The following is a 21,981-nucleotide window of genomic DNA, read 5'->3' on the forward strand; positions in this document are numbered from 1 at the left end:
AGGGCAGGAATGGGGAACCTACTTCTCTCCAGATACAACTGGACTCAAACTCCCATCACCCCTGATAACAAGCTTATAGGAGTTGGCGTCCAACAACATCTGGAGCCGCAAGTTCCCCCATTTCCTCTTTAAGATAACTAACTGCACATTGGTAGCATTTGAATGCAGTAAGTTGAGAGGAGGACCAGGGTTATGCTTGTTGTGATATAAAGTTAATCTTGAAGGCGTGTTTATGTACCAGCATGTCAGCTAAAGGAAGCCCAGCCTAGCATTTTTTAAACTTCATATCACCTACCTGCATTCTGTGTATCAGCTGAAGAACCACAGTGAAAGAAACCCTACTTAAATTTGTGTTTTTAGAATCTCAAGTTATATTTCTCTTCTGCTTCATTAAATTCAACTTAAAGCTATGCTTCTGGGGCTGGTTTGGGGAAAATTGCAGCTTAGTGCTTTGGAGAAAACAATGATGGCTTTTGATGTAAGATGGCACACTAACTTATATTTCTCATTTAAAGAAAACTTTAACTGTTTTGGTTTTCCATTTGACCAGTTCTGTGAGGTATGTCACATTTACCATTTTAAAAATGGGAAACTTAAGCTAGGGACTTTACTTCCCGACAGAAGCAAGGCCAGCTCTCTTGACTGTACCACATCACATATAAGCTAATTTCTCTTAATTAAGACTTAAGGTTGACTGAGGTTTCATGAAAGTTTTGTTATATGAATGACTATTTGAATAGTTCATTTTTTGTACTGTCAGTTTTTAATATTGCATCCAAACCAATATCATCTTCTTCCAAGGAAACAAATACGCAATTTTTAAAGACATTTTAGGTTAGATTATACATATGACGCTTAACTCTGTCAAATGTTGTTTGTTTGTTTTCCTTTACAGTGGTGTAAATTTGATGATGACGTTGTATCTAGATGTACAAAAGAAGAAGCAATTGAGCATAACTATGGAGGCCACGATGATGACCTATCTGTACGGCACTGTACCAATGCGTATATGTTGGTTTATATCAGGGAGTCAAAATTAAGTACGTATCTTTTCTTCAGTTCTGGGTAGCACTAGGGATCATCTTTCAAAATGTACAGCAGACATTCACAATGAAACTCCCAAGTCTGTATGCATGCAAACCAATGGGGTGCAGGAAGGATAGTGTTTGCATGAATATTACATATCAAAAAATCAGGGTTTTCATCATGCTTGCTGCTTTTGTTTGGATGACAATATTTGAAAAGGCACAATAATTGTCACACTTCATATGTTCTAGGTGAGGTTTTGCAAGCAGTCACTGATCATGATATTCCTCAGCAACTAGTAGAACGGCTGCAAGAAGAAAAAAGAATAGAGGCTCAAAAGAGAAAGGAGAGGCAAGAAGCCCACCTCTACATGCAAGTACAGGTAAGCTTTGCCACCCCAGGGTCCTTTGCCTGGAAATACATACCAGTTCATTTTGCATTATTTGTTGATAATGTTCACATTTGTATCCCACTGTATATGGATGTGAGTTAGGTTAGTCTGAACGAAAGCAGCCCAAGGTCAGCTTCATGGTGTTTTAAACTTGGAGCTCTCCAGTCAAAGTCCAGCACTCAGCTACCTGGTGTCTTGTGCTGATAACCACTTAGAATCCTATTTTGGCATTAAGTGCTTTATAATTAATAAGAAACTGTGTCCAACTAAGTTATACTCAAAGAGTAGAACCATTGAAATGAATGAATCTAAGTTAGTCTTGTCCATTCATTTCAGTGGGTACGCTCTGAGTAGGATTAGCAATGAATGCCACCTTCTGCTCCAAACTGACCAGTGTTGTTGGGTTTAAATTGTGGCATGGCCAAGAACATCACCTGTTTTGTGTACTTGCCATTTATATTGACTAATTGTACATGACATTCTTTTTCCAAAATCCCAAAACAATGTGTATAGGTTCCCTCACAATTCCTTGTGATAATTTTTATTAATATAAGTTAACATTATTACTCCATCTTACGTATGTGGAGCTGCGGCTGAAAGAGAGTGACTTGCCTATAAAAGCTTAGATGTCAGCCAGGGACCTCTAGGTCACAGTTAATGCTTCGAACCAAAGTAGTACCCCAGTTTTCACTGCAGATGTTTGTACACTATCTTGCACTGTTAACAACTGTAGGATGTCTGAAAATTTCAACAGAACTGCCTTGGCAGGGAATCCATATGTTTGCTACAAGAAATAACCACGTTGTGGGCTGGCCTTCACCGCATACATCCATAGGATTGTTAAGACTGCAGGATATTCTTACTGAGCAGTGTAGGAGCCCCTTGCTTGAGCCTTTGAAAGCAGAAGTCATTGAAAACACATGAGCACAGCTGTGATGCTGGAACCCAAACTGGGTATTAATGTTGGCACAGGGAAACCTGGTCCTTTTGTGCCACTGCCAGGATCCTCACACTGGGATTTACATGGGTCGGGAGCATGCCATGACCCTATAATTAAGGTGTGGAGAAACTTTGGCCCTCCAAATGTTCAACTCTGCAACTCCCATCAGCCTCAGTAAGGGATGATAGGACTTGTAGCTGAGCTACATCTGGCGCGCCAAAAGGTTCCTCAATCCTGTGGCATGGTAAGGCCTTGAGGAAAAGAGCTTCAGTTGTGAACTACTGCAATTCCTTGGGGATTTCAATAACAAATCATGTTTTGTAATTTCAGATAGTAACAGAGGACCAGTTCTGTGGCCATCAAGGCAACGACATGTATGATGAAGAAAAAGTGAAATACACTGTGTTCAAAGTGCTGAAAAATTCAACACTAGCAGAATTCGTTCAAAACCTGTCTCAAACAATGGTGAGCTTTCTGTGAGAGATCTTAGCCAATCAGTTGTGTTACTTTTTATGGAACCATTTGTAATTCTGTAATGACTGACCTCTTTCTAAATGTCACCCCCCACCATCACCTTTGTAGGGCTTTCCACAAGATCAAATACGGTTGTGGCCAATGCAAGCCCGAAGTAATGGGACAAAAAGGCCAGCCATGTTAGACAACGAAGCTGATGGCAATAAAACTGTGAGTGTGCCGTGGTAGAGAGAATATTAATTCTAATTTTTGTTGTAGCACTTATGCATTGAGCAGTAAAACATGCACCAGTGAAATAAGAGATTATTTTTCTTAATGTAGTGCTTCAGATTAGGGCATCCATCTTGTGTATGCTTAATCACAATTGTTCATTGCACATGTCAGTGAAGTCCTGGTTGAATGTTTAATTCTTTTGTAACTCAGGTCCTCCAGAAAGCTAATAATCATTTTATAGCCTCTTGATAATAGGGCAGCATTTCCAGAACTTCAGTAGAAGTGGGATGTAAGGAATTGTCTCAACTGGAGGTTGGCAAGATTGATGTTCAGATGCTGTTCAGAAAGGCATGGCTTGTTTTGAAATGTTAGAACACCTATCCTTGCCTCAGTGCATTCTGATATAGGGGTGAGGGTAGAGGTGGATATGCAGCAGATCTAAACAGAGCCAAAACATGGATCTCATTGTAGAGATGTACTTCACTAGGAAAATGCTTTATCACTGCCCGTTTAGATGGATGTAGTGAATGGCGACAACTTCTATAGCTTTAAAAGGGGGTTAGATAACTTCACAGATTAAAAGTTACTAGCCACATTGACTTTGTTCTATCTCCACCGCGGGAGGCAATATGCCTGTGAATACAGGCAGGGCCTCCCCACTTGTGTGTGATCAGCACGCGCACTCCTGCTGACAGACGCACCATCTTTAACGCCAAAAAGGGGCGGGGGCGGAACAGGGGAATCCCTACTCATGCACGTCCCGGTATAGAACCTCCACATAAGTGGGGATTCCCCTGTAGCAGTTGCTGAGGATGTTAGTTGGAAGAGTGTTGTGGCATGAGAAGGGGTGTGCAATTGCACGCTTCCCATAGGTATCTGTTTGGCCACTGTGAGACCAAGGTGCTAGACTAGATAGGCCATTGGCCTGATCCAGCAGCCAGGCTCTTGTTATGTCCTGTTACATCTCTATATTTCAGGGCACCTTGATCAATGACTCCGGCAACCTATTTGTCCAAAAGAGATTATTATTTTCTCTTAAATAGCTGTGGGGCTGATGTAGGCATGTTTGTTGTTTGTCATCTTTTTATCTCGCCCCTCCTCTAAGTAACCCACAGCAGTATTTCACACTTTCAAACAACCTGATGCCACCATAACAAATATATACTGAATAAAGCATTTCTTCACAGTGTGACCTCTTCCCCTCCCCACCCCAATCTGGTGTCTTTCCTTAACTTCACAGATGATTGAGCTCAGTGACAATGAAAACCCATGGACAATATTCCTAGAAACTGTAGATCCAGAAATGGCTGCTACAGGAGCAACATTACCCAAGTTTGACAAAGACCGTAAGCATACATTTAAGATGTTGACCTGATTCCTAAGATCCTTGTGGCTACCTTCCCATATATCCAAGTTATTTTTTGTGTATTTGTTATCACCGATAAAATCACTCCCCTCTCCCCGCAAAATAGCAGTTCCCTGTACCACATGGCAAGCTTCTTTTAAACCTGAGGGAAGTTTTGCATGTAGTGTCCATTATGCTCTGGGAATCTTCCATTCAAGGCGAAGAAGTCAAAAATTCCACTAGGTATATCCAAGCCATTTGGATCCCAGCCATTGGAATGTACAGAAGCTTATGACTTTTTTGTATCCATTTTGCTTGGAAGTGGAGTGTACAAGTTTTCAGGTGACACAAAGTTGTTCTGAGAGTGAATAAATAGCTGTCACTTCGAAATTACAGCACAGACTGCAAATTTGCATTTTAGAAATCCCTTTAGGTAGATAAGAGCCTGATAATAAAAACTCTTTAATACTTAGGATAGTGTTCAATGAAGTAGTTCTATTATCTCAAGGACTTCTGGCTGTGCAACAGAACTGCCCATCCTCCCAACCCTCTCATCATCCTGTGCCCCTTTCTAAATCTGTTTTGTGGTTCTCCCCAACCCTCCAGAACAGATTTGGTAGGGCATGGAGAAAGGAAAGGGAAGAGTTCTGTTGCACTAAGGCAAGGATGTGGAACCTTTTTTTCAGTCTGAGGACCACATTCCCTTCTGGACAACCTTCTGAGGGCCATGGTTGGCATGTGTCTGTTTCTGGAGACAACGGAGGAGTGCACCTTTGGGGGGGTGAAGTCAAACTGTTGGAAGGTTACAGCGCCTGCTGTGGCTGTAGACACTGATAATGGGAGAGACATGTTTTGTTGCAGCTGGGGCATGTGAAGGTGTCCGGTTGTGCTGCTGCAGAAGTACCATGGCGTTTCTTCTCTCTGCTCTCCTCCTAGTGGTCATTCCTCCTGTGGTCACTGGTACGGATGCACGAACTGTCTGTCTGTCTCCAGGCACTGTCTGCAGTCATCTCCAAGGGATTCCCACACGGCAGGGTAGATATTGCCAGCCTTCATGTCATACTTGCAGACGTCTTTGTAACGCAGAATTGGTCTGCCAATGGGCCTGGTGCAACTGGGTGGAAGAGTGAATGTAAATTTTACCTTTGTGTACAGTAGGTTCATTTCTGCAGGTACACACCCCTCTCTATCGTCCATTCAGAGAAAAATGGTATTATCAGAGTTTAAGGACTCATTCCAACTGGGCAAACCATTTTGGCTGAAAAGCAAGACCAGTGAGGGGTGGGGCCTGAAGGACCATATTTGGCCCTTGGGCTAGAGGTTGTCCACCCCTGTGCTAATGGAACTACTTCATTGGATAACGAAGTATCCATACCATTTCCCCTCTTCTTAATTTAAAGAAAGTGTTCCTTAACCTGCACAAAAGTAACTTGTCCTCAAACGGAGGCTTTCTTCTGCTACAAACTTTTGTTTCTCAATTTGTAGATGATGTAATGCTGTTCCTGAAGATGTATGATCCAAAGACACGGAGTTTGAATTATTGTGGACATATCTACACACCTATATCCTGCAAAATACGTAAGTCCGCAAGGTTATAGTTGAAAAATGCTGTGAAACTACATATGTTAGTGCTACAGCCTACCTGAACTCAGCTGGTTGAGTAGCTTCATCATTTTATCTTTGTTGTGTTATAAACTTGAAGATGGAATGTTTAAAAGCAGGATGTTGTAAGAGATGTCTGCCCCCTCCCAAATTTGGAGTAGTAAATGGTAAATACTCTTTCTTTTCTTTTCCTTAAAGGTGACTTGCTGCCGGTTATGTGTGAAAGAGCAGGATTTCCCCAAGAATCTAATCTTATCCTCTATGAGGTTTGGATCACTTACTGTTCCTTAAGCTAGGTCACAATGTTATGGTTGTTCGTTTAGAAACTTTTGCTGAAATACTGCGTATCATCACAACAAAGGAGTCTCAAAATTCCATGATTGCAGGATAGACACAATGCAACCTGAACTAAGGAATTTCTTGAAAAATTGAATTTCTGTAAAATTACTTTCTTTAAAATGAAAAGCTCACATCTAACAAAAACTGCACAGTTTCAGACTTTACAAAATTGTTCTCTGGTGTCAATAATGTGATTATACCCCCCCCCCTTAAAATAAACCATTTGAATAATAAATTTCACCCAGCTTAAAAATACTTTGTGGAGTCCAGTGTTGCTCTATTATAAACATCATTAGGTGAATCCCGCCTACTGCTCAGAGTAGACCCATTGAAATTAATGAACCTTCCTGGTTTTCTTCTTCTCTTGTGTAAAAGGGCTGTGTGTAATCAGAATGATGCTTCATGTTTTGGCTTACGAAGCTGAGATGTCATTGTCTGCACTTTGTCTTTGGAATGTTTGGTGTGTGTACTATTGACACCTCCCCTTGTGGCGGCTGTCACAGTGCACTGTGTTTGTATGAATGGAAACAACACAACATTAAGTTTGGATTGGAAGGAAATTTGTTCCTCCTTGATGATAACTGTCTTGTGATATCTCTTTCCTTTTTGCCTCAGGAAGTTAAGCCGAATTTAACGGAGAGAATTCAGGACTACGATGTTTCCCTTGACAAAGCTCTTGATGAACTCATGGATGGTGACATCATTGTGTTTCAAAAGTAGGTTATCACTGAGGCTTACTACAATCATTCACCACACAAGCTTTGCAGTGCTTCTCCCCCCCCCCCCCATAGAATCAGTATAGAAGTCTGCTTGATAGCTTGAACCAGTGGTCAGGAACTACCAACCCCTCCTTGTCCCTGCACCCACCTGTCCTAGTTAGGCTAAAGTGGAGAAATCTCCCAGGCAGATTTGATTATTGTTGTGTTTAGGGCAGGGGAGTGTGGCTTTGGCGGGTTTGGGGACAGCTGGAAGAAAGATGGAAGAGAATAAAGTGGGGAGAGAAACAGGTAGCAAAAAAGGAAAATATGTGCCTCATCATCAGCTCCAGTACTACCCACTTCTGATTCTGGCCTCACTCACCCTGGTTTGTGGAATGCAATCCTTGACATAAGGTTCCCAATGCTGGTTTGAACCTACAAAGACTCTGTTTTCATTTGCCACATAGATGATGTAATTTTCACCATAAATGGTTGATTTGGAGGGAGCACTGTGTCAACCCCCTGTTTCCTAAAGGAATAGGCTCGTGTATGTTCATATAGATCAGTGGTTTCCAAAGTGGGCAGGTCTTTCCCCAGGCAGGCGGTGGGATTACCTGAGGGGGGCTCTAAGAGTCATGGGGGGCAGCAGGGGGTGTTAAAGTTGGGCCCCTCCAAGTGTGTGGATTGATTATTTATGATGGACCAGTCTAGAGCCTAGAGCAAACAGCTTCCTTGCTTCATGTTTAAACTTGCTGCTCTTAATCACTTTCAAAATGATTTCCTTTGGTCATGTTTGTTTGTTTGTTTGCATTTATTATTCTGAGTTGTCACAAGTCACAAGATGGCCAATTATTGGCAATAGCTATTGATTTTCCTATAAATTAGTTACAGTAGGTGGAGGTTTGTGCATATTTGGTAAGAGGTTATACAGTATATAAATATTTTAAGCTAATTTTCTTCACACTTATGTTTTCATTAGTAAGACTGTGTAAAAATGCTTTTCATGCAATATCATCTCTGGATCAAGTTCATAAATTTTGTTGGATTAATTAAACTAAATAGTTTCAAACTGGATTTTTAATAAATGTGCAATTCATTGTTATGGGTTTGAATTCTATTGTGTTATTATCTTCCTTAGTGGGTTGTGCAAACAGCTATTCTGAATAATGCTTTTTTATAGGGTAAGGTACACTGGGGATGAGTTTATGGAACCCCAGGCAGGGCTGAGGAATGGCCCAAAAAGTCTGGGAACCACTGATCTAGACCTGTCTGTGCTTTGTTTAGAAACTCCCTTTATGCAGCACAGATCTATGCAGCTGCTTTGGATTATTTCTGAAGGCCGCGCAAAAAGCTTCAAGGTTTTAAAGACTTCCTGCGTCATCTGAGCTTTTAAACAACCTTTGTGTAGTTAAACCAGCTGCAATCTTTTCTGTTAACAGGGATGACCCTGAAAACGATAGCAGTGAGCTACCAACAGCAAAAGAGTACTTCAGAGACCTTTACCACCGAGTTGATGTCATCTTCTGTGACAAGACCATCCCCAATGATCCCGGTTTTGTTGTCACATTATCCAACAGAATGAATTATTTTCAGGTACAGTAAGCCCTCAACTTACACAGGGGTTATCTTTGGGGAACTTGCCTGAAGCTAAAACAGTGTATAGTCAAAAAACATTGGGTTCCCTAGTGGGTGGGATTGCCAAAGCCTTTTTTCCTGGACGCCTGTCTCCTTTCTGCCTCTTTTCTGCCATACACACACACACACACACCTTTTTTTTTTGCCGAGTGCATAAAGCTGAATGTGCATAAGTGAAATGTGCGTAAGTTGCGGGTTTCCTGCATTAAATATACTCCCTTACATTTCCATCAATGAAATTAGGTGCAAAACCATCAGATTGGTGAACGTCTTTGAAAATAATGCCCCTTTATTCCAGACTGTGGTAGTCACATAAAATATTTCTGGAATGAGACATATGAAACTTGCCTTAAACCAGGCCAGACCATTGCTTCATTTAGCTCAGTGTACCTGGTGGGGTATTCTGACAGTGCACCACCCTTCTCCAACTTGACATGTTATAATCACCTCTTCCACTTTGTTCTCTCCTGCATGTGTACAGTAACTTTGTTCTTACTTAAAAGTAAAGCAAACCATGAGCCCCGTCATGTACTAAAAGGGCTCCAATGCTCATTAGCAGCAAGTATCTTTCAGACAAAAGTGAGAAAACCTAAACATTGTGGACTGTTCCCAGTGCAATCTCAAATTCACTGTCTTACCTGTACCAAATACTGGGCTTCTTTCTATTCTGATTTTTTAAAACATTTATTTTCCTAGGTTGCAAAGACAGTCGCCCAAAGGCTGAATACAGACCCTATGCTACTACAGTTTTTCAAGTCCCAAGGGTAAGAAGCAATCATCTGAATTAATATTTCAGCTGTAGTGCCTTTTATGCAGTTTTAGCACAGTACAGTGGTACCTCTGGATACGAACGGGATCCGTTCCGGAGCCCCGTTCACATCCTGAAGTAAATGTAACACACGTCTGCGCATGCGCAGGTCGCGTTTCACCGCTTCCACGAATGCGCATAATGTCGTTTTTTAGCGTCTGTGCATGCGTGAGCGGCGAAACCCGGAAATAACGTGCTCCGTTACTTCCGGGTCACCGCGGAGCGCAACCTGAAAATACTTAACTTGAAGTTACTTCAACCTGAGGTATAACTGTAGTATTTGGGGTAAGTTACTAATGCCCTAAATCTAAGTTATAGTTCCTGTGGTAGATGTGCCTGCTGGTTACAAACATGTACACATGAGAACCCAGGTCCTAAGCATTGTCAGTGCTGGGTCTGAGAGAACTGGAGAGGTCTTAAGTCTAGGCACAGGGAACTTGTGGCAGGGAATCCAATGGGATTGAAAAGCAGGCTAAAAATAACTACCTCAGGATAAATAGAGTCAAAAAGGTAACATCTGCATAACTGCTTCTGCCCCATTCCTTAGAGCAGTGTTTCCCAACTGGGGCCCCCCAGGATATTCAAAGGGGGGCACAGGTGAAAGTTACGTAAATGGGGGGCCACAGAGGGAAGTGAGAAGAAAGGGGGGGATCATTTTTTAAATTAAAAAAATCCTGATTGGCTGGCTATCTGCTTGGCCAATCACAAGCAGGTAAGGGGGCAACCCACTAGAGGGCAGTCTAGCGCTTCTTTTTGCCACATGCATTTTCTTGGAGCTGTCCTGGTTTGTTTCCAGTGTAAGAGGGCAATCGCTGAAGCTCCAGTTTTTGACCACTGCTTGTAGCTGCCGCCAGTGCTGTGCTAGTTGGCAGCCTGGGCGTGACTCTACAAGGCGCGGGGTTCAATCCACCCCAGTGCCTAGCAGATCAGGGCCTTTGGATGCTGCCGAGGGGTGCAGGGCCTGCTTGGCTCTGCAAGGCACGGGGTGAAATCCACCCCAGCGCCTAGCCAAGCAGCGTCGTCTGGTACTGCTGACTTGCATCTAGTAAATAACTAAGTGCCTACTCAGAAGAAAGGGACGTAGGTGGCGCTGTGGGTTAAACCACAGAGCCTAGGACTTGCTGATCAGAAGATTGTGGTTCGAATCCCTGCGATGGGGTGAGCTCCCGTTGCTTGGTCCCTGCTCCTGCCAACCTAGCAGTTCGAAAGCACGTCAAAGTGCAAGTAGATAAATAGGCACCGCTGCTGCAGGAAGGCAAACAGCGTTTCCGTGCGCTGCTCTGGTTCGCCAGAAGTGGCTTAGTCATGCTGGCCACATGACCCGGAAGCTGTACGCCGGCTCCCTTGGTCTATAGAGTGAGATGAGCGCCGCAACCCCAGAGTCGGTCACGACTGGACCTAATGGTCAGGGGTCCCTTTTTACTCAAAAGAAAGCTGCACTGAGTTCAGTGGGCCTTACTCCCAGGTAAAGGAGCCAGGGCTCCTCCAGATGACAAGATCATTTTGCACTAGGTCAGTGAGGACCACTTGCTTCTTAAAATTCTCCCATATATACAGAAATCCCTGTGCGCCTTTTGCACACCCTCCAAGTGTCTGCAAAAGTGGGAAACACTGCCCCAGAGTAACCTGGTTCTGTGCCCTCTCCCCCAAATCTCCCAGTTTTGTCATATATATAGAAAGAACATAATGAGAGAGAACCTTGCACAGACTAAAAGCTTGGGACAAAGCACAGTATCTTAATTGCATCAATTAAAACACAAAACAGTGATGCAGCTTTTGACTCTTCCTCAAGTTTTATAGTCAATATGGTAAAAGTTATAGTAGCAGCACTGACAGTAATATGTCAATCTTAATGATGGTCCAAGAAATTCTCTGCAGATGAATATGAGCCTGCCTAAGCCCTTCGTTTCTCATTGGAAGCCCTCTTCTGGGCCTTATGGCTATCTAAAGTTTAGTGGATAGTGACTGGGGTAGGGTAGGGGTTTTCTCAGTTGTGTCGCCCAACTGTACAGATTGTGAGCACTGAACTAACTTTGTGTTTCAAAAATCTTCTCTCCTGGTTTTCTTGTTCAGTTATAGAGATGGCCCAGGTAACCCTCTTAGACATAATTATGATGGAACTTTAAGAGATCTCCTGCAGTTCTTCAAGCCTAGACAGCCCAAGAAACTTTACTATCAGCAGGTAGGAGACTTTCTTGTCCATATATTGAGGAAGATTCTTTGGTTCATCTGCATAATGACAACATTTCTTTTTCCCCTCTCTCCTCCCTAGCTTAAAATGAAAATCACAGACTTTGAAAACAGGAGAAGTTTTAAGTGCATATGGTTAAACAGCCAGTTTAGAGAAGAGGTAAGTTGTTTTTCCTTGAAAATATCGAACCTAGCCTGCAATCAAAGAAGTAGGATGATTAGTTTAAATGCATTCGCAGATTAAAATTTGCCCCACAATTGTTTAACTGAGGCAGTGATTGCAAAATATTGGTTAGTTACAAAATTCAAATTCTGACATCCCCTTTTCTCATAATGCAAAAATACGATGCCTTGATATTTCCAAAACTGAGAATGAGTTTTTTCTGTCTAAAGTATTGGTCTTTCATGTCATTACTCAGTGCCGTAAAATTGTGGTTTCCCTATGTGAACTTCTACCTGAGTAATTGCACAACAGGGTTCCAATTTGTCCAATTATGTGTCACATAAAGGGTGTAATTAATAGACAAGCTGTACGTGTTTTGGAGGGAAGTTGCCTATCTTGCAAGCCCCATGTTGAAAGTCATGGAAACAGATGTGCTCATTCATTTTGGTTCAGGGGAGTCCCTGGGCAGGTCTCGGCCCTTGCCTGTAGTAACAAGAACTTTTTATATTCTATGCTTCATTTCCTCGTGTTTCCCATAGCATTTTATTTCTTGACCGATTCCCTTCTCTCCCCCCCCCTTTAATGTTTGTTTAGGAAATAACACTATATCCAGACAAGCATGGGTGTGTACGGGACTTATTAGATGAATGTAAAAAAGCTGTAGAACTTGCTGAGAGAGGTTCAGGGAAATTAAGGCAAGTGTTTGTTCATTTACTTTCATATCACTTCTTGAGAGGGCTGTGTGGGTAGCCCTTATTGCATGTCACTCTCATGAAGGTAGTTCCATAAAGAAGCTACACTTCTCAGCCTGCTCCAAACAAATTGCTGCACTAGTCCTGCCCTGGACACCAGTTCCCTGCTTGTGCATATAGGGAGTTCTTTGGACGAGGGGAGGGCAGGAACAGCACAGGGTTGCAATGTATGGGCTGGGTGAGAAGGCCAGCCATAATCCCTTTTCCCTTTGCGACTGCTGTACACGTAAGTAAGGCTTATGTGTGTACCCCAGTGTTTTTTTCGGGGGGGGGATGCAGGGGTACGCATACCCCTAAACATTTTGTGAATCTAAGTTTGGCCTCATTGAGGGACATTATTTCAATATGAGTAGGGAAATGAGACTACTCCTAAACATTTTTTTTTAGAAAAAAGCACTGGTGTACCTAAACATCTTTACGAAACAGAATCTTTATTTTGTTGTAAACCTGGAAGGTTTTCCCATATTCTTGAATGAATTCTTCCACAGTTCACCTAATAATATTCCAAATGTCAAATAAAGTATCTGCAGCATCAGACATTAACCAAAACTCCCTAAAGAAGTGGGAAACTTTTGGTCCTCCATATGTTGTTGGTCTACAACTCCCATCGGTCTTGAGACCGAAGCTGGCAGGGAATGATGGGAGATGATGTTTAGCAACATCTGGAGGGCCAAATAGCTCAGCAGAACTTGATATCTACTCCACTTAAGACATTGGGTACCATCTGCTGGGAGCTGCTTTTGCACAAGCCCAGCCAGTGCAAAAGGAAATTTGTCCCGTGACACCGTTGGTTTATATAGACCATTAACCCTAATACTTAGTGTTTTTACTTAATCTGTTTCTCTTCCTTTGTTAAGGCTGCTAGAAATTGTAAGTTACAAAATAATTGGTGTCCATCAGGAAGATGAATTGTTAGAGTGTTTATCACCAGCAACAAGTCGAACGTTTCGAATAGAGGTCAGTGTGGTGGTGTGTGAAATGTGAATATTTGAACTGTCATAGTTAACAGCTCCAAGTTTTAGTTATTTGAGGCCATTGGCAGACATAATGTGTCTAGAGCAGGATTCTAGGTTAGTTTAGTTTAGTTACCGTATTTTTTGCCCTATAGGACGCACTTTTTCCCCTCCAAAAATGAAGGGGAAATGTGTGTGTGTCCTATGGGGTGAATGCAGGCTTTCGCTGAAGCCTGGAGAGCGAGATGGGTCAGTGCGCACCGACCCCTCTCGCTCTCCAGGCTTCAGGAAGCTATCCGCAAGCCTTGAGAGCCCGCGGGAGTTCCCGCCAGGCTCCCAAGGCTTGCGGACAGCAGCCTGTTCTGGGGGCTGGGGTCGGGGGAAGCTCAGGCTTCCCCCACCCCAGCCCCACACCTGGGGGGGAAATAATTTTTTTTCTTTATTCCCCCCCCCAAAAAAAAACTAGGTGCGCCCTATAGGGCAAAAAATACGGTAACTATATCCATTTTTAAGTTTCTGCTCTATTCTCTCTCTCTCTCTCTCTCTCTCTCTCTGCGTGTGTTTTATTTATTTTTTTATTTTAGCTGTATTTTGTGCCCAATTTCATTATGTTAACACCACGTTTGGTTAAGCAATTTATAAATCTTTCTAAATAAAAAAACAAATACATAAAATAACAACAATGGATGGTGGCCATTCCACCTCATTAGCATTTGCAGCAACCTTCCCTAACTAAGTTGCAGGTGGGTGGGTGGGGCTTACTTCTTCCCAGCCAATGAAGAGGAACCAGGAAATCTTATCAGGGCCCAATTCATTTCTAGACACGCAGAGAATATTGAAGAAGTTGTGCTGCTGCTGTGGCTTTCATTATTTCATGAGTTTCATTTTTTAAAAAACTCTGTTTCCATTGCTGGTGTTTCTGCCTGTGTCTTCTTTTGTTTCTGGTGGTACATCTGCCTGATGCGCAATGTGTGCTGCTGTCTTTGAATGCAGGAAATCCCCCTGGACCAGGTAGATCTAGATAAGGAGAATGAGATGCTCATCACAGTGGCTCATTTCCAGAAAGAGGTTTTTGGGACGTTTGGCACTCCTTTCTTGCTAAGGATACACCAGGTGAGAGTCCTGTTTCTCTTAACTATGTACTATTTCAACACAGGTGGTTTTTTTTTAAAAAATAAATATATTTATTACTTTTAAAACTTACAAAAAAGAAAGAGAAGAAAAAAGACAAAAAGAAAAAAAACAAAAAGGGAAAAAACAGTACAATACAATATATAAACAATACAAAACACAACATTGACACATTGACCTAAACAAAACAAAACAAAAACAATTTAAAAACATACATCATACCATTTCAGTACTCTATCATTCATACCCTTGTTTTATCGACCTCCTCTCACCTCCCTTTTTGTATTCCACTTCTATTAATTGTTTCAGCAATTCCTTTCCATCTTTCTCTATTTTCTATCATATAAATATCTTAACTTACAGTGGTGCCTCGCAAGACGAAAAGAATCCGTTCCGCGATTCTCTTCGTCTAGCGGTTTTTTCATCTTGCGAAACAAGCCCATTGACAGCTTAGCGGATTAGCGCTATTAGCGGCTTTTAGCGGCTTAGCGGATAAGCGGCTTAGCGGCTTAGAAAAAGGGGGGGGAGGGGGAAAAGTCGGGAAAACTCGCGAGACATTTCGTCTTGCGAAGCAAGCCCATAGGGAAATTCGTTTTGCGAAGCGCCTCCAAAACGGAAAACCCTTTCATCTAGCGGGTTTTTCGTCTTGCGAGGCATTCGTCTTGCGGGGCACCACTGTATTCTTACCCTTATTTTCCATTAATACTATAATGCTTATTTATGTTAACTCCTTATAACATTTCTACTAAAGCCGTAAGATTTCATTCTAACATTTTTCTAACACTCAGTAATTTTACAATATTTCTATTTCTAAAAATAAACTTTAAACTTTTTCCAATCTTCTTCCACCATCTCTTCTCCCTGGTCTCGGATACTGCCAGTCATTCGTCAATTCCATATAGTCCATCAACCTGGTGATCTTCTGTCCGAGGCTCTTAACTCTTTTCCAAGTCCCTTCTGCAGGTCTTCTTCATATTTATACATGCACTTTACTTTGTCTTCTACTGATCTTGTTCTTATTTTCCTTCCTTTGATACTGAAGAGCAGATCTCGGGGAAGCTCCAACCTAGCAATGCTTTTATTCCTTCTCGGCAGGTCAACCAAATCTCCATGGTTAAATCTAAAATCCATAAGGTATTTCAGGACATGTTTCAAAATTCCTCCAACTCTAAAGGCCCCACAGCTCCAATCTCCTCACGCCCCAAGTCCAAATCCCAAAAGTCAGTAAATCCCTGCATGAAGGGATCTATCCAACTTTCCTTCTCCAGTCCAGGCAGGGCTCCGATCCTCAAAATCTGACTTTTTCTAAATTCAATCATAAAAGGCCTCAACTTATAGACCTCAATTTGCCTCTGTAAGGCTGGGGCTCCCACTTGTATTACTTTAGGTTCAACAACAGCAACTTTCTCCTTCACCTTCTTGACAATTTGCCCTGTCAAAGTAGATTCCTGTATCAGATCCTGAATAATTTCTGTATTGATGTTCACTTTTTGTCCCAAGTTAGTCACTTTTTGTCCCAAGTTATCAATTTTAGTAGTCATAACATCTTTCTTCTTGTGGAGTTGTTCCAACGAGTGACTTATCTTGCATAATGCAATCACTAAAGCTTCTTCTGTCGACATTCTCAAATAGTCCAAGGTCAATCCCTGATTCTCACAGTCTCTTATCTTGCAGCTGATTCCCCCAGCTCAGCTCTTATAACAGTTTCAAAGGCTCCCTCTAGAGGGAAACAGTTTCTATTTGTGTCAATCCTTTTAAGCACAGTTCAAACAGTAAATATAGTTTCAATTTTCAGTTACTTTTCCTCCTTTTTAAACGCAGAAGAGGACAATGGAAACAATATATTTCTCTTATTTAGCTAACTGTCAAGATACGTTCTATTCACAGCCAATGAACTTCAAAACGTCAATCTTACTGGTAGCCCCTTTCCAGGTTCAGAGCGGTGGTGATTTAATTTTCATCACTCTCTCCTGCAGGCTTGCGCGATCCAAAATTTCTCCCCTCTTCTCCTGCTTCCAAGGGGGGTTTAATAGTTTTAATCGATGGAAGTTTAATCCTTTGCGGAAGACTTTCCAAGACCTTAGCTTGTAGTGTCTTTGCTTCAATCTGTTTACAAAAGTTTCCTGTTTGAAACCTTCCCGTTTCCTGTTTCCTGTTTGAAACCTTCCCGTTTCGGTGCCAAATTAAGACATTTATAGATCCAATTTTCCGTTCTACTCACGGGTAGTTGTTTAAAATCGAATTGTCCACAGGAAAAAGTCAGCGCTCTCCGGCAACAGCAATGCGGCTTCACTGCGTGAAAGAAGCAATCAATTCGAAGCACCGCGCCGCTCACCCCACGTCGCTCCGGATCCCCAAAACCGGGTCTCCCCGCGAGTAGGGGAGGCGCAAAAGGTGCCAGCCGAATCCCAGGTTCACAGGCTTCTCCCGCCTGTGATTTTCAGTGGGTCTCTGCCTTCGCCGTGGCGGCCAGACCCTGTTTCCACGGAGTAAATTCCTCCCGATCAGAGGAATTCCGCCATTGCCTGAGGCGCTAACCCGGAAGTCCAACACAGGTGGTTTATGGTAGCCTTCACCAATGTTGTGCCATCCTGGTTTGCTGCAGGGCACCACATTCGAGAAGACTGGTGTTGCTAGAAGGGAAAGTTTGTTGCATTAAATCCTGGATTATCCAGGAGTAGCAATAGTCACCTGCAGTCATTGTTTCTTGTATGCATATTTTATTCAGCTGTGATTTGGGTGGCCTTACATAAATTGGTCATTTAGTTCCTTTTGTTTGTGTTTAGAGGTTCGCTGATACCCAAGTTTGGCTAAGTGCCTTTTAGTACATGTTCAGTGGCATCTTTAGCCACATAGGTTTCAGAACTTTGGTTGGCATTAATTTTTTTGCACGGCTGGTGTTGTACTTTTCTGCCTAGGGTGAACACTTTCGAGAGGTGATGAAGAGGATTCAGACAGTGCTGGACATCCAGGAGAAGGAATTTGAAAAGGTATTGCCTCAGAAGATCGCTCAGGAAGATGTTGCTCAGCATAGCATAGCTTCTGAAGGGACCTGCGTCTTTTACCCTGGAGTTAGCCCTGCCAACATGAATGTCTCTTGTAATTCTGCAAGTGCTCCTCTGCCCCCTGCGCCCCCACACAGGAAGTTGCTCTCTGCATATTTTGATGCTCTGCGATTTGAGGGTGGGATTTTAGGAAGTCCTGCCCGGTCTGGCATCAGCATCTGTGCATCAGAACCACCTGTGTGGAAGTTGTTAATGTTTGACGTTTTATTATGTTTTTATATTGTGCTGGAAGCCAGAAATAGTACCTTGGGTTAAGAACTTTGCTTCAGGATGAGAACAGAAATCGTGCAGTGGTGGCACGGCAGCAGCGGGAGGCCCCATTAGCTAAAGTGGTGCTTCAGGTTAAGAACAGTTTCAGGTTAAGAGCAGACCTCCAGAACGAATTAAGTACTTAACCCGAGGTACCACTGTATTATTACTACTACAGACGTACCTTGGTTTTCGAACAGCTTAGTTCTTGAACATTTTGGCTCCCGAACGCCGCAAACCCGGAAGTGAGTGTTCTGGTTTGCAAACTATTTTTGGAAGCCGAACATCCAACGGGGCTTCCGATTGGCTGCAGGAGCGTCCTGCAGCCAATCAGAAGCAGAGTTTGGTTTCCAAACACTTTGGAAGTTAAACGGACTTCTGGAACGATTCCATTCGACTTCCAAGGTACGACTGTAGTATCATCATCATCATCATGATTATTATAATATCTTGCATATATCGACAGCTGGTAGAGCCCGGCCTCCCCACCCCCTGCCATTCCCTGCACAGATGGTGAGAACCACTGAACAAGCTCCCTCTGAAATTAACCCCATCAAACGCTTCCCATCAGGCCTGTATCACCTCTATCTTAATTCCCCATAATTCTGCTGGGGGCGCTCCATGGCATTGTATTACGGGACATTAAAGATAGTGAATGCCTCAATCCAAGCAGCCACTGGGCTCCCCTAGGAAACGCAGTGGCATTGTGAGGTATGGTAAAGGGTGAGTCAGTTGACAGCCACTTCAGTCATGGTGGCACAAGGAGGGGCAACACCAGCACTATGCCAGGGGGCCATCTCCACTGGTGCTAGAATAGTGGGATCCTGCTTGTAATGTAATAGGAGATCAAATCTTACTGTCCTGGCAATGGGAAAGGCAAGAAGCCCAGCACAGCCTGTGCCCTCCAGATGTTGTTGGATTCCAGCTGCTGTCAGCCCCAGCTGCCAGCATGGCTAGTGGAGATCGCCAGGTTGCCCACCTTGGGAATTGGCACTTGTCTACGGTGTGTGTGTGGGGGGGGTGCTGATAGTAAACAACTAAATGGGAACACTAGCTTTGGCCTGTTTCCATGCTGTTGGTTAGAATCACAGATTTCGAAGGGACTCAAGTGTTGGATTCTAGTCCAACCCCCTGCAATGCAGGAATCTCTGCTAAAGCATCCATGACGGAGGGCCACCAACCTCTGCTTAAAAACCTCCAATGAAAGAGAGTCTACCACCTTCCAAGGGAGACTGGGTTGAGAGATGAGAGCCAAGGAAATGCAAGCACAAGACAGGGAGGCTTTGAAGTCTACGAAATTAATTTTCTTAACAATACTCCTTGAGAAATTAACATTTGAGCTCTGACATTATTTATTTGTTTGTTTGTTTGTTTGTTTGTTTATTTATTCTTTCTTTCTGAAGTTTAAGTTTGCCATTGTAATGATGGGTCGACACCAGTATCTAAATGAAGATGAATATGAAGTGAACTTGAAAGATTTTGAGCCCCAACCTGGTGAGTGTCCATTTATTTACTTTGCTTCTAGGAGGGGTTTGTGTTTTTTTGGCTCCTTGAAGATCAATGGGGCAGACTTCCATGGGTGGCGTTTATTCTCTCACCCACTCAATGTCTTGCCCTCCAAGGTGAACACAGCCCACCAACTCCGTATATTTGCATAAGTTTTGTCATAGAAGCCTGTGTTAGAGTGACAACTTCACTCAGTGCAGCATCCAATGAAGTTGTTCCATTAGTGCTAGGACTTGGCTGTGCAACAGAACTTCCTCTCTCTCTCTTCTTCCCATGGGCCCCCTAAATGTATTCTGGGGGTTCCCCCGTTGCTGACAGAGCTGAATGAGGCAGGACACACTAAGGGAGAGAGGACAGGAAGGGGAAGTCCTTTTGCACTGACAGAACCACGTCACTGACATTCAGTTCTTGACATTCTAAATTTTGTACAAAACAATCTGAAAGTGTGTTCATTCTGTCTCTCCCTCTCCCTCTTTCTCGCTTCTTTCTTCTTTGTTCTTCTTCTTCCCTTCCAGGCAACATGTCTCATCCCAGGCCATGGCTAGGGCTTGACCATTTCAACAAAGCCCCAAAGAGAAGTCGCTACACGTACCTTGAAAAAGCTATTAAAATCCATAACTGACTTACCCTCTCCAGTTTGTTCGAGGCAAAAGGGGCAACAATGTGTGTGTGTGCGTGCGTGTGTGTGCGTGTGTGTGTGTGTGCGCACCTTTTTAACAACTGTAGGACTTTTGGTACACGTGCACTCGATCGGAAGTCTCCAGCAAGAGGATTTGCTGCTGATTTATTAATTTTATTTTGAGGCTGTTCAGTTTGGCTTCTCTGTATCTATTATTGACTGCCCTTTCTTTCTTTTTTTTCTTTTTGAGCAAAAAATGAAGGTGTTTTATAAAAGCTTGGGTGCCAATGAGAGTTTTTATGGGAAATGTAAACAAAGCGAGATTGTCAGCATAAGAAGGAAAGGGTTGAGTTAGAGCAGTTGACATTGGCGAAATATTGTCTGTAGTACGTTAACTGGACAGCCTTTTCTGGCTGACCTCCCCCTCCCTTGCCCTCCCCTCCTTCCTCCCCCACTTCCCAAATGCGTGGTACCTGCCATCACTGCAGCTAGTTGGCGCTATGGTTAGGCTCACGCCCAATTTATTTCCTTCAGTTATATACTTTAAATGACATTTTTGTGCATTTGTAAATGCAAAGAGAAACTCACATCATCAATAAATAGCAATCTCTACTTCATTGTGTACACTGTTGGCACTTATTCGGGGGGGGGGAGATTTTGTCTCTTCAATCAGCCTAGAATTTCTCTTTTTATTATTATAATATTATTATTATTATTATAAATAAATGGATTTTGAGTCAAATTTGTTTTTCTCACATCACCTTTTGCCAAGGAAGAAGTTGGGGAACCCCCCCGAAGGAGGTGCAGTGTATTTGTATCCCTTTAGAAACGGTTTGAGAGTAAAATCCCTTGGTTGCAGTGAGATTTACAAGCATAGTACCAACTTCCCAGAGAATTTGAAGAAGGAAAAGGCATCTGTTTTATAATTAATTTAGTTAATCTGGGAAGACATAGGAAGACAAAACAAAATAGCCTTTTAGCACTGAGGGCATGTTCACTAGCATTTAGTAAGCTGTTGACTTTGTAAAAAATGCGGGGGTGGGGCTTGGGAGGGGGAAGAAAACAAATTGTATATTTAACAGAGGAACATGTACAATTTAACATTTGGGGTTCCTTTGGGGGGGCGGCTGGGGGTCAGGGTGAGTCTGCAAGTGAATTTCACAGATGTCAATATTCATTGTGTGTAGTTTTATTTCAGTCCCCAGACTGCTTTTCCATTTTAGTTTGGAGCTACAAGCAGCCCCATGTGTCTCTCCTAAGTTTTTGAGTGCGGTAAAAATATAGAAGCAGCAATTTACACTCCCCCGCCCAACATTATTTCTCATTCTTTCTCTTCTTCCCCCCTCCTCCATTCCCTTCTGCCAATATTTTATTTTGTTTCTGTAGCTGCGGTGTGCAACAATTCTTCCTGTATATTGCCTTTTTTTTCTTTTTTTGCTGGAAAAAAATGTTGTATGTTGAATAAAAATTTTCTATAAAATTTTACTTCAGTGAGTGATGGCCTGGACGTTGAAGAAGATTTCCACTCTCCTTGCAAGTTTTCTGAAGATTTTGTTTAGACAGAATCTTCTGTTTTTATTTTGCCAGTTATCCACATTTGAAATCTGGCCTTAATTTAGGGATAAGGGTAAGTGTCATCCATTCATCATATTTGAACTTTGAGCAGCATCAGTTATCTAATCCTCAAAATGAAAGGCACTGCTCCAGAGGCATTGCTGTATCTGGGTTCATACTGATAGGCAATAAAACGACTATGCAGAGCTGTGTCTGTATAGAGATTCCAAAAGAGATGCGGTGGTGAAATTCATAGAGGACTGTCAAACCTCTGCAGCCAAAAAGTTCAAACTGCACTTGGGTAAATTCCAGAAACTCGGTTGGAACG

General features: G+C 42.7%; 1 protein-coding gene across 8 annotated transcripts in view; it reads left to right on the top strand.

Moving 5' to 3' along the window:
• The window catches only part of USP7 (ubiquitin specific peptidase 7), a 90,244-nt gene extending 68,660 nt beyond the window's left edge, over nt 1-21,584 (top strand). For 5 of the 8 annotated variants that reach the window (XM_081840240.1, XM_081840244.1, XM_081840242.1 and 2 more), the window contains 19 exons: nt 896-1,040; nt 1,278-1,408; nt 2,688-2,822; nt 2,940-3,041; nt 4,285-4,390; nt 5,326-5,424; nt 5,875-5,967; nt 6,190-6,257; nt 6,946-7,046; nt 8,468-8,621; nt 9,360-9,427; nt 11,545-11,653; nt 11,744-11,821; nt 12,419-12,519; nt 13,434-13,533; nt 14,523-14,642; nt 17,579-17,650; nt 19,378-19,468; nt 19,996-21,584. In XM_081840240.1, coding sequence (XP_081696366.1) covers nt 896-1,040; nt 1,278-1,408; nt 2,688-2,822; nt 2,940-3,041; nt 4,285-4,390; nt 5,326-5,424; nt 5,875-5,967; nt 6,190-6,257; nt 6,946-7,046; nt 8,468-8,621; nt 9,360-9,427; nt 11,545-11,653; nt 11,744-11,821; nt 12,419-12,519; nt 13,434-13,533; nt 14,523-14,642; nt 17,579-17,650; nt 19,378-19,468; nt 19,996-20,102 — 1,980 coding nt within the window. In that variant the 3' untranslated portion in view covers nt 20,103-21,584. Of the gene's footprint in view, nt 1-895; nt 1,041-1,277; nt 1,409-2,687; nt 2,823-2,939; nt 3,042-4,284; nt 4,391-5,325; nt 5,425-5,874; nt 5,968-6,189; nt 6,258-6,945; nt 7,047-8,467; nt 8,622-9,359; nt 9,428-11,544; nt 11,654-11,743; nt 11,822-12,418; nt 12,520-13,433; nt 13,534-14,522; nt 14,686-17,215; nt 17,245-17,578; nt 17,651-19,377; nt 19,469-19,995 lie in introns of those variants that run through there. The other 3 variants (XM_081840241.1, XM_081840247.1, XM_081840243.1) reach the window with 2 other exon arrangements.
• Nucleotides 21,585-21,981: the final 397 nt, after the last annotated feature.

The sequence above is a fragment of the Podarcis erhardii genome (assembly GCF_964252035.2).
Source record: "Podarcis erhardii genome assembly, chromosome: 14".
Taxonomy (NCBI): Eukaryota; Metazoa; Chordata; class Lepidosauria; order Squamata; family Lacertidae; genus Podarcis; species Podarcis erhardii.